Source organism: Poeciliopsis prolifica, unplaced genomic scaffold (genome assembly GCF_027474105.1).
Source record: "Poeciliopsis prolifica strain line A6 unplaced genomic scaffold, Auburn_PproV2 SCAFFOLD025, whole genome shotgun sequence".
Taxonomy (NCBI): Eukaryota; Metazoa; Chordata; class Actinopteri; order Cyprinodontiformes; family Poeciliidae; genus Poeciliopsis; species Poeciliopsis prolifica.
In genome coordinates this window covers 5,954,296-5,967,488 of record NW_026562400.1, presented here as the reverse complement: position 1 = coordinate 5,967,488, position 13,193 = coordinate 5,954,296, and the positions used below count along the sequence as shown (strand labels likewise).

At 37.2% G+C, this 13,193-nt stretch overlaps 1 protein-coding gene across 4 annotated transcripts in view; it reads left to right on the top strand.

Annotated features, from left to right (window-relative positions):
- Positions 1–9,191: 9,191 nt before the first annotated feature.
- Positions 9,192–13,193, top strand: part of map7d1a (MAP7 domain containing 1a) — a 39,024-nt gene continuing 35,022 nt past the window's right edge. For all 4 annotated transcript variants that reach the window (XM_055047172.1, XM_055047170.1, XM_055047171.1 and 1 more), the window contains exon 1: positions 9,192–9,567. In XM_055047172.1, coding sequence (XP_054903147.1) covers positions 9,537–9,567 — 31 coding nt within the window. In that variant the 5' untranslated portion in view covers positions 9,192–9,536. The remainder of the gene's footprint in view (positions 9,568–13,193) is intronic.

The window sequence follows — 13,193 nt, the reverse complement described above, 5'->3', positions numbered from 1 at the left end:
TAGTTATAGATTTTAAATACATTTGTGAGAAAATAGGATAACACTTTATTTGACAGGGTGTGCATAAGATTGACATGACACTGTCATGAATATGAAGGAATCTTTATGAATTATCATGAAGTGTCATTCTGTAGGTAATCAGACTTTTAATGCAAAGTTGCATGGAAAAATGTCCATTAAAAGTGCCATCTTTACATTAAATTGTCATTATTTACAAAGTTATGCAAAGTTTGGACTTTTAAAGCAACTTTGCATTAAAAGTGTCATTATTTACCAAATGACACTTTGTGACAACAGTTAGACATTCATAAAGACTCTTTCATGCTCATGACAGATTTTGTCATGTACATGACTGTCATGTCAGTCTTATGCACACCCCGTTAAATAAAGTGTTACCGAAAATAGATTAAAGTATTTTGTCATAGTAGAATAACAAATTCTGCATCTGACCAGTTATACATTGCTCTTTTAATGCTTGTCTCCGTCTAAGGTGGTCTTCGTGCTAAGAAAAGTGTATTGTTTCTGTTTCAAGGTTTCAATTATTTTTTCTCTTGTTTTTTGGAGAATAATTCCCTCTGACCAGCTATGTGCAGCTTTGAAGAGCACATATTATCAAATACAGTCCAGACTCCTAAAAACATTAAATTAAGCCTTTAATTCAGACCTAAATCACAAGATGGGAGTCAGAGACCAACTTCAATGTCACCAGTCATTTTTTGTTTATTGAAATGTAATCTGGTAGCATTTGGTGGGAGAAACAGGACTCTACTCCAAACTCCCTGCAGATGACGGTGCTTATTACACTGTCTCATGGGTGAGTGACTCCAGTCCTGGAGGGCTGCTGCTCTGCTTGTTTTAGATGGCTCCCTGCATGAAAACACCTGATTTGAATGAATTGGTCATTAGCATGTTATTGCAAAAGTTGGTAGGAAGCCAAAAAGACTATTCTGCCATTTAACTAAGATTATGTGGGGCAAGGACACATCGAAGACAGAAATTGCTCACCCTATGGAGAAAGCTTATTCCAGCTAATTTTATCTGTCAACTGAGCTACACACTGGACCAATACATGAGGGTGAAAACAGATGAAGGAGTAACTGGAGAGCTCTTCGTTTGTACACATACTCAAGAGTTTGAAATACTTAAGATAGGTTGGGGGGGACATATGACAAGAGTAATGTTATACCGATCCAAATAAATCAAATTAATTAGACATTATATTATCATGCAGGATTCCTTATGTGATCGTAGGCCTTTAATAGTATAAAATGGCTGTTTTCCCTTCTGAGGCTAGTCATGCTTTGCTGATTTATTTGCAAAACATCTAAAATCCCATCTCACCTTCACCTTGAAGCACAGCTTTAATTCTCACATTTAGTAGTTTATGTTCCTGAACGAATCAGGAGGTGTCGCCATAAATCATGTCAGACATCATGCCCCTTGTGTCCTTGGAGGGTGTCGGGGAAAAAATAATAATACTTAGATGCTGCCATCCAAATTCAGTTTGGAATCATCAACTCCACTCACTGCAGTGGCTTCTTATCTGCATTTATGTTTGATAAGAAAAATGGAAGATGAACAAGCATAAGTTCTTGCTGCCTATGGCTCAAAGCAGCATAAAACACGCTCTGTTGTCAGATTTCTACATGTTGAAATTAGAATTAATTATTTTGTCTGTAGGGTCTTTTTTGGGAGAGGTTTCTATGGGGTAGGGTGACTAAATTAGCTGCTGATGCTTGTCTACAAAAATAACTGAGTCACTGAGCCTACTGCAGTAATGCTGGAAAGAGCTGTCAACTCATATTTGTTTCTTGTTATAAGTGTATTAGTTTAATCTAATATGTATACATTATGCATTTTCTAGTCCCACAGTTGTTCTTAGAAAAGGAAGTCCCTATGCTTATGAACAAAATGGTAACACATTTGGTTGAATCAAACCTGAATTATAATGTCTACTTGAATGCTGTCCCATTTTCAACAATTTACTAAGTCATAGTTACATCACAAGTCGCCAGTTACACGTTTCCTAAATAACAGCCGGAGCCCAGCACAGAGTGCAATAAAACTCCTGTATATGCCAACAGTCTGTTTGATCTCCAGGTACTACTCTTAAACAACTTCCTCTCCTCTCTAGACATTACAAATCACCATAAAATAAAGATTAAGCGGGGGACTCACTGCTTTTGTCTTGCATGACCTTTGAGTTAAAGACAAGGCTTTAACTCAAAAGCTTGTCTTTGAGTTAAAGCCTTGTAAGCTAGTTTACTTACCTTTTCATTTGGTCTGAAGTATAACATTTCAGTCCAGAAAGAGAGAATCCTTTTTATTTATCTATAGATTAATGATATGGTACTCCAGTACTGGTACTCCAATATAGACATGATTAAAGTAACGATGTTAAGTTGAGTTAGTACAGCTATTAATGTTTTCCTCTGTGTATTTATTTACACGTATCAGTTCTTCAAAATCCTAAATGAATTAGGATTATAAATTGTAATTCATTCAAAATTTCTTATGACTTGTAAACGAATAATGTTTGAAGCAAATTTTAATGCCTATTCAAAAACATTTCACAGACATAATAATTTTGACCATAGTTCAGTGTAACTCTGAGAATTTATGTGTTTGTGGGAGTCCCCTGGTGGTTTGGGGTCCCTCTGCAGCACTTTAGTTTGCCTACGCCTTGGGGCCAGCACTGCAGGAGTTCAGACGTTACCTTCCAGAGGTAACAATTGTAACCTGAAAGACAGACATTCCTGCCATTCATTTTCTTTTACAGAAACATAAACGAAAGCAATATGATCACATGACATGTTATCAGTGCAATTGTTGTTACAGAACTAGTTGCTGCTAATAGCTACTTTCAATACATCAATGTATTGGAAGTAGATCTGTATCTAAAGACAATGTTTGAAATACTTTTTAAATTATTTTATGTGTGAATTATTTTCATGTTCTCATGTTTCTTTGAGGTTAAGTTGTGTAGTGCTGTTTGGATTTCACAGGAGAGTTTATAAGTTATCTTTATTGCTTTTGGGGATCCAAGGAATTCTTTTACAAGCAATAAACTGAAAGGCAATTGTTTTATTTGTCTTTCAGTAGTTTTGCATTTGGCTTGCAAAACTATATCTTGTGAGCAGACACTATTTCCTTTAACATTACTAACGAAATTGTGTCGCTTAAAGAAATAGCGTAACTGCTGTCTACCTTTCATGTTATACGACTATTCCAGTGGGACAGAACTTCTCCAGTTCTACGTAGAATTATGTAATCTATGATCTTGAATTAAAAAATAATCCCGTGTACAGTTTTGTCTGTATATTACCATGTTTATGTGTTACAAAGCGACTGGTTTTTGACCCGAAAGCCTTTTTAGCTGTAATCTCTGTTGTTGTGAAGCCACTCATCGGTCATGTGCCACAAAATCAATGATTTCTGCAGCAGAGAAATCAACCTTTAGACCTCACCAGACATGATTAAGAAAACGAATACATATATGTTCTTTTAAGAGTCTATGTCTTCAATTAGCCACCAGGCAGACATTACAGAAAATACAAAGTTGTGCACACACACTCAGTCCTAATTACAGTTTAGATTAAGAAATTAATATGAATATTTTTGGACTGTGAGTGGAAGCTGGAGTACATAGAGATAGCCCATATATGGACTGGGAGAAAATGAGAAAGGAACCAAGACTAGAAATCAAACCAATTCATGCAGCATTGGTTAAATTTAACCTAATGAAACTAGTTTCATCAGTTCTCTATCTTTGACATTTCTGCTCTTTATTATTTCTGCCAAGCGTTTTATTTAGTTAGATTAATTAGTGTTGTTCATTTTCCACTTTCCCTTGACAAGTCTGGATTCCTGCTGCTGATGCTCTTGTGACTGGTCAGTTTAAGCTCAGTAAAACTTAATGAGATGAAGTGAAGGGTTCCCTTTCTACATATCCAATGAAAGGTCAAGGCATACCACTACCACCCTCTCATTCTATTTTTTCTGTCTCTGCTATTTCCCTCTCCTTTTATTGTGAGTTGTCATGGAAATGAAAGCCCATAAGGATAGAGTGGGGGTTGTGGGGGCATCTATTCTTGAGGCAGTAGTGGGGTTGGTAGTGGGCTGGGAGTTGTAAAAACAGAGCAATTCATGCACTTATAAACAGAGAGTGCGACAGAGCAGAAGGGAGGAGGATGGGTTGGGGGAGGAAGAGGGAGAAAGAGTCCAGGGAAAAAGGAAAATAGTGAGAGGCCCTGGGGGGTTAGCGGCGATAGGAACCGACGCCACGTGTTTTTGGCCCTGTTTTCTTACTGATAGCACAATTCAGAAAGATTACATCATGGCTTACAAGACTCTGCTATTTGAGACAGACTGCAGAGGAATCGCACTCTTCATTACTGACTGCAAAATGAACTCCTGGTAATGCCACCTGTTGTCAAAAATTTTTTATTTATTTATTTATTTATTTATTTTTGTTCCATGTAAACATTAGTCATTGTATTCTATTTTGAAACTATGCCTTTTTATGCCAGTATAGTTTTTGGGGGAGATGATTTAATAAATAAATCAACAGAAGCTTACCCTTAAGTCTAAAGGAAAATTTTGATTTTGCAGAGCTATGGGTTGCTGCTGTTGTTTGGAATGCAGTTTGCTTGCTTTTCCCTGAAACTCATTTGCTTTATTGAAATGTTTATTTATTCCTTGATGATACATAAATTGGTTCCGATGTACCATCTCCTGAAGATGAAAAGATTTCTGTTTCTGACTTCGATTTCTTCATTCAAAACAATGAAATCTAATTATAAATGGTGCTGGACATGCTTGGACTGTTTCACTTTTTGCCACGTCATGACCAACATTTTCAATATATTTTATTGGGATTCAATCTGTTCAGCCAGCACAGAAATACACCTCTGTCCCACATTATTTCTCTAATCATCTTTGCAACAGCACTTGCAGACACAATAAAAAGCAGGACTTGGATCTTGAAACTTAAAATCGATGAAAACTCATTCTTATATATGGTAAGTTAGCTCAATTGGTCAGAGTGTGGTGGTCATGGGTTCAAGCCCTGTACTGGCCAATTTAAATCCTAAGGCTTTCAGAAAAACAACACTTCAAAATAAAATAAGGTTGGAGAACAAAATTGGCACTGGAAAGTAAACTATTAGGCATATAAGTTGTTGTTTTTTTTTTAAATCAATGAAAACTCAATATTGTGTATGGACGATTAGCTCAGCTAGTCAGAGAGTGGTGCTAATAACGCTGAGGTCATGGGTTCAATCCCCATACTGCCCAATTGAAACATAAAGGTTATCAGAAAGTCAACACTTCTAGTTAAAAAAAACATGGAAAATATGCCTTTACGCAAATTGATTTTGAATAACATTAGAATATGACTACTTTTACTTATTTAAACATCAGAAAACAAATAATATTACAGTCAAAAAATCATGTGAATCTTTGGGCTTTTCTACAGTTGTTGTTGACGACTTGTCACCTTGTTGGCAGAAGCCAAACACCCTAAAATTGCTTTGTAATTTGCAATGAGAAATGATGGACCTTGCAAGTGCACACAAACATTTCAGCCAGAAAGATTACATCATCCAGGAACTGAAAATAGAAGTCATTTTTTGTTCATTCTTTCCTGATCCAGTACGCTGTTCATGCTGTTCATGCTGTTCATGCTGTTCATGCTGCTCAACATGCAAAATTTGCTCAAGGGAAAAGATTGTGTGTTCAGTTATCTATACCATAGTCTGGGTCAGCGGTCCAGGGAGATTCTAAACATTCCAGCTATTGTTATTTCATTACCAGGATGAGCGTCAGCCTCGCCATTCACAGCAGCTGACCTGCAAACTGACTGGTGAGGGCACTACTGGCTGTGGCCTGAGATAAGTCTGTTATTTTTCGATTGATTGTCAGAGGCGGGTAGTAACTCGTTACATTCACTCAGCTACATCTTCCTGAGTGACTTATTGGAAGAAATGAACTTTTAGATACCAGAAACATTGAGCCAGAAGAAGATTAAGTTAATGGCAGCAATTATTACAAAGAGATGAAGAAATGTAGACTAGTATGAGAATGTGATGTAGTTGGAAAAATTGGTCAGTATATCCTCCACTAGTCAAAGCTCAGTATGGAAATGGATCAGAAAAACCTAAGCCACTCTAACTACAAGCTAAAAAAAGGAACTTTTTTAACCTAGTCTTAAAAGTAGTCTGTCTTAAGACTGGTTCCAATGAAAAGGAGCCTGAAAATGAAAGATCTGCCTCACACTCTACATTTAGAGACTGTAGAAACTACCAGTAAGCCTGTGAGTGAAATGTTGTGTTAGGAACACAGTTAGAGGTCTAATATATTGGAACTTCAATATTAAGAGCTTTTATGTTTGCAGGAGAACTTAAAATTATATTCTGCATATAATAGTGACTAACAAAGAAAAGCATCATCTCTTACATCAGAACTTTTGGGCACACAATCTGGGCCAATAAAGTTGATCCTGATTCTAATTTTATTTCAGATTTTGATTCTGTTGTTCAGATACTCTGGTCCAAAGATGACAATATCTTGTCTTTGTTTAAAGTATGAATCTTAAAAGTCATCCAAGTTTTTTTTGCCTTTGTGTGGTTTAATTTACTGATTGAATAAATCAGTCTTTGTAGTTCATGTCCTGAGTATCATCAGCAAATTTATCCCACATTACTAAGAGGAACCATACATATAACTTAATCAGTACACCACTTTTCTTAGATATAATGATCACGATTTGATTAAAATTAGTTTAATCAGTAGTTTTTTTTTCATATTAGATCACATTTAAAAAAGTCATATATTCATTTGGAAATTGTTTTAGTTAATTAGAACTAAAGAGGTTGACAACTAATCATAAAATATTGAGTGTAACAGATATTTTGGTATTGAAACTGCTCATTTCTGTTTTGTAAGAGTTTGAAGTTATAAAACTTTCTCATTTTTTAAAAATTTTGTTTATTTGGTAATTTGAAAATTTGTACAGAAAGAGAAAAAACGTGCTCATTTTTATCGTCAAAATCTGCTGCTTGATGCACTGGGTCAGAGGAGAGGTCAGAGGAGAGGTCAGGAGAGCTCCATGGGGTTAACAATGAGCAACAGGTGGAAAATATCTCGCTTTCTCAACAATATCTTAATTCTCTCATTCAGTTAAATCTTCTCCAGGGTTCTTTCACTGACTCTTCAGCCTTATTCCTTCTTTTCAAGATATCTTCTGGACATTGATATCTTCATTCCCTATTTAATGTTTTCTGTTTACTCACTTATTTTTAGAGACCATAAGATCACAGACTTATTTTGGTTGGGAAGAGATGGAGAGGCTCTTCCAACAAGCAGTGAAAAGCCCCAGATACACAGTGCTTTTAAGAATTGAAAACACCTAATTTAAAGCAAAAGCCAGTAGAGGAAAGAGCATAAAAGCTCAGTGACCAATGCTAATACCAGTTTACTAAATTTTCTAAGGTCATGCAACATTTCTACACATCTAAAGAGAATTTGGGTCCCTAAGAGAATTAGGGACCCAAAAAACATCTGCTGCTTTGCATGCTTCACACTTTGGATGCCTCATTAAAGAAGATTATTTAACCTAGGGCATGCTTCCTGACTAAGGCATGCTTTCTTCCTGTGCCCTTTAATTTTCCTATCAGACTGATGATAGAAAGCTTTACTGTTGAATGTTCAGGGCCAGGTTGTAATACTTAATACCACAGAGTTTCTATGAATTCTTGAAAAGTAGGAAATATGATTAAAGTAGTTTCCTGGTCTAGGAAATGATGGGGAAAGAACAGATTATTTATGCATCTTTGTATTTCCATACTTTATTTCTCTATTACTAAATATAGTAATATATCAATGACACTGGAATCTTCTATGATAATCTTATGATGTGATTTTCTGATTCAATTGACAGACATGTGATTACAAGTTGAGGGAAACCCTGAGACAAAAACATGCTTTAAAATAATTTTTTACTTTAAAACCAGTCAGGCACACACCCCAAAACTCACCCAACCCCCAAGAAACCTCAGCTATCTTCCACAGTCCAGTTGCAACAACAGGTGGCTCGTGGGGGTTTGGGTGAGCGCGACTCAGCAGCTGCACAAAAGGACCCAACCAGTATCCTTTAGATAGGGTGTCCCCTCTCAAGCGTGCCGAGGCGCCTCTGGCCCTGCCCCCATTCACCCAGGCAGATGCTCTGAGTGATCCACAGGTGGCAGATGAGAGGAGACGCTGGTCTTCTATTACGTAACACAGATCAGTTGAAAGGGTAGAGCTTTTGGAAGTGATTTTATTCACCTTAATAGAGAAAAAGACTTAATGAACCAACACAACATGAGCACCAGGTGTCGAAAACACATCAAACAATAAAAACCTGCCAAGTCATCCATGTGACCCATAAAATTCCTTCTCTGGCTTCCTTTTAATTACAACCAGGTTCTAGTTTCAGTTTTCGCATTGTTGTTACTTTGCAAAAACATTTTGCAACAAACTCACACACTTCAGTGTTTTTAACTTGGATTTTCTGTGCTAGACCAACACAACGGAGTGTGTATTTGTGAAATGCAAAGAAAATGATACATGGTTTTCAAACATTTTTCACGAATGAAATAATCTTGATGCCCTCACTAAATCTAGAGACTAAAATGTATGCCAATTCTTCTTTGGAAAATAATTCTCTAAAGCATCTATTTTCTGGTATTATGTGAATAAACATATCTAACAGGACATTGTTGCACCTTTGCTCTTTCTTCTCATTTCTGTATGAATTTACAGTTGCATAAGTGGTGAGCATAATTTGCTTAAATTCCACATGTGCAGCTTCACAGTTTCATCCGTTTTTTGTGCGTACGCAAATAATTCAGCATACGCAAGAATGTAGTAGAAAATGCTCCAAAACTTCGCGAAGATTTTTAGGCGAAAATGCCAAACTGAACCGTGGGGGGATGTGATGTTTCTTTAAATTAGAAAGCAATGGACTTATTCTCATTTAGATGCGCCTTTATGCAATATTTAGGACACATATAACGAGTATGTGTGCGATTTGTGTTTTACAAAGAAATAAAAACATGGTATATGTTTAATAAATGTCATGTAAAAGCAGCGGACTCCCCTCTGTTTGATAATGGTAAAGTCCGACGTGAGGCGCAGAGAGATCACAGCGAGCGGCGCATCAGCTGTGCGGTTGTCTTGGACTGGGGGACTTCTCTCACCTCCTCCTGTTTTTATTCCCCCAGATTCCCTCGGAGGACGCTATTTTCAGTCTCAGCAGCAGACTCAATTACCAGTGTTCAACTACAGACGCGTTCAGAGTGTTTATCATCTTTCTGGGCTCATTGGGAGAGGATTTCCTGGCTTTTTTTTTTTTTTAACAAGTGCAGAGACTCGACCAAGTTTCCCCCTCCTCCGGGTTTCTGCCTGAGGAATGAGAGGACTGCCGGGGAGGAAGAGCCGAAACTCTCAGGTCTGAGCGAACAAAAGGACAGAAACGGAGGGAAGTGGTACTGAAAATGGAGGAAAAGACTCTCCCTGGAGCAACACGTAAGTCTTTCCTCACGGGCTGGAATTTGGTCAGTTTGAACGATTCGGTGACTGCTTTGTCATTCACCCACATTTCCACACTGAGAGGAAATTTAAAGTTATAGAGGTTCAGAGATAAGATCAACAAAACGCTTTGGTCGAAAATAAACCTGTTAAACGTCATTTATAAATGCTAACTCATTGGGGTGTCATGCTAGCGCAACATAAGGACCAACATTTTTGAGCAAAAATGTTTTAACATTGATACTTTTTAATATAAAACAGCAGTTACCCTAAGCAACACACCGTCCTTCTCAGCCCTTTAACCGCTTCGTGTGGTTCTCCATTCATTGCGCAGAAAGCCATGGAGGTTATAATAACACAATTTGCTGTAGATGAGGTAATCTCACCAGTCCCATCCCATCCCCCTCCTTATGTTAGGATTAGATCCCCACTAACACGATGCAGTTACAGACTGGGCTCCATCTCTGTGCAGAGGATGTTTTACATATTCAGCTGTGCACAGGTGGAGACAAGAGGTATGGAGTGCCAGAAGTGCCACAGTGACTTATTTCGTGAAGAATGTTTCAATTAAAATGCATTTATGTCATCTGGAATTTATTACATTAAATGTGAAGATATTGTATATAACAATTATTTATTTTTTTTTATTTCACTGTTTTAGTGTGCTGCAGTACAATGTGAAATAATTTAAGCGGCCCTTGTAACTTGTCAACTGGACTCCAACTTTTACCTGATCAACCAGCACAACAAGTGAAGTTGGTATGATTTATTTGAAGCAGTGATTGCTCTGCTCCCTGAGATTTCTTAATGCGTTTCTGAATTCTTGATTAGTTCATCAGTCCAGACCAGTGTCATGCTCCTCATTCAGTTGTTGCAAATTCCCTGGATACTTGCCAGTTTGAACTCTTTCTTCATAGTACAACTGCTCTTTTGGTGGCATCAGATGTTTGGATTGAAGCATTTGAGCACTGAGATGCTGCCTGCTTCTGGAAATAGCACAATGCAACCTCCTCCTACAGACAACGAGAAGACTTCCTTCCTGGTGACGGGTGGGGGGCTTCATGGTGGGAGGCTGGCTTGTTTTGGCTTTGCATCAAGTGGGAGGTTAGACATGTTCCACCCTGTTATGTGAGAATCCTGAACGGCAGCCTGCATGGTGAAAGTTCTGAATAGACATAAAACCTTAAAAGTCTTTAAGGTCATTTATCTTATTATTTGACTCACAGCAGAGAGAAGGATACTTTAACCCTTCAGTTTCATGTAATGTATAGTTTGCCAGTCATGTTTATCAATGTTCAATGTGTTTTCCAGGTTTTAAGATGCAGTGTATTAAAATAAAACTTTTTACCTAATAAACTTGTTCACATTCAGTCAGATTACAACCCTAAATTTAAATGTCTTTGTGAAAGCCAAACACAAATTGTCCACTACTTGTGTAGTGGAACAAAGCATTGTTTTCAAAATGCACAGGTAACGGCTTAACAATTTGTCATGCATTTATCAGTCTCATTTACTTTAATATCCTCAAATGAAATACATTGCAGCCTGTTGTCTTCAAAAGTGACCAATTTGGAAAATACAACCAGCACTGAGAGGTTTGTTAGAGAATTGTTGCAAAAAAAAAAAAGAAAAAAGAAATCATTTTTATGGAATTTAAGTAACACAGTAGACATTGTCGAGATTAAGCTGTGGAAAAGTTTAAAGTAATGTTAGGTTACATGCTTTTAATATCTCTCTGTGCACTTTGCTCACTGAAGCTGCAAACTGAGAATCTTTTGACAGGCCAGTTATGAGTTGTTCAAATCTTGACTTGCATGATCCCTATAGTGAAACATGGTAGTGGCAGTATTACAGTGAAGGTATGCTTTTCTTCATTCCTATAAAGATGGGCTACCTGGTTAGAGTTTGTATGAAGATGGACTGAGCTGAAAACAGATCAGTTCTGGAAGGATCATGGAGTAGTTCAGAAAGCATATTCATGCTACAGAATTGCCCAGTCAAAGTTCAGACACAAGACTAAGACTTTGAGATCAAACTTGAAAACTGACATTTTATCCTTTTCCTACCACTTTGATATCACAGTTTTTGTCACATAAAAGCAAAATAAACAGTAACATTTGTGGTTCTAATGTAAGGAAATGTGAAAGAGATATGATTATATGTTGACACAATGCTACAGCTGACATTGTTTATACTTTGTAAATTTATTTTATCGTAAACCTTTTGAAGCTTTCTCGGCTATAACATTAAGCGTTTGACAAAGGAGAGCATAGATGTGTTTTCTGAAAACTGTTGTCTTAGCTGTGTGTTGATCACATAAGACATGCTTGAGCAAGAACACCTGGATTTTTCCAAATAGTTGGGCTTGGCCTCCCTATCCACAAGATTGTTCATTTTATCTCCTCCTTTGAAAGGCTTGTCCTTGAACCTGAGCTGTTGAAAGCTCCATCACCAGACCTGAGAAAATGTACTGTAAGGATTTTTTTCCCCCAAATCTTCTAATCCATCTTTTTCTGTTCTCTTTTCTGTTCTCTTTTTTCCCCTAAATGTTTTGTTCTGCTGCTTTTATGACAACCTGCTCTTTTTAAGTGTATCACCTGAGTAACCCAGGCACGACAAGCTAAGACAAGCAGGGACTCTACTTTTTCCCCTTATGTATTTAGCATCCTCTGAGAAATTAATGCTTTAGTTAAAAAATAATTCACTTGATTTTGAACCCGCATCGCCACCCTTACGGTGAAGAGTAAAGAAAGGGATGATGGTGTAATCCTTGTCTGTTTTGTAATGAGGGAGAATCCACCAGCTTTAGCAGTCAGAACTGCTTTAGCTGTAAACAGGATCAGTCAACTATGCTTTTTCAGCCACAGAAGTTATGTAATTCGGAGAGGGGGGAAGCATACAACATTGTCCCATTTTTGGAGCAGCTTTGAATCTCTTTGTAAAGAAATAATAGTCTGGATCCCACAGACCCTCCTAGTTTTACGGTCTAATTATAAATCCTTATAGCAACAGAAATGAGTCTTTGTTTAGCATTGAGGCTTAAAAAGTAAGCTAAAACTAGCAGTTTAATACATGCCAGATTAAACTTTTACAGTGTATATGAGTTGTATGGTTTAAGCCATTGGGCATGTAGCATTAACATTCCTTGACATTGAGCTTAAAATTTGGATTACTGTATTAAAAATGTGAATAAAAAAATGCTTAGAATATGTATTTTTTCATATTCATCTTTTACATTTTAAAGTGTAGAAGATGAAGTATGTTTCTGGATGACATGTAACACATTTCATGCACGATCAAATAGGTTTTTGTTAGATTAACATTGAACACATCACAACTGCTCATAAAGTACCTGTAAAACCTACATATTGTCACCATAGCTATAGCGTGGTGTTCATCTACAAATGGGTTTCTAGTTCCCAGCTGTGCAGATGGATGCAAAGCCCAGAATCAGCAGATTTCAAAGTGGAGCTCAGCTGTATAAGCTGTAAAGAAACAGACGTGAGAAGATCAGAAACATCCGTCGCAAAGAAACTGATTGAAGTCACTCCAACTCTGTTGCAGTGAGGCCTTGGTTTGAATCCACAGCACAGTTTGTGGACTGTGACGTTCTAGTGTTGTTT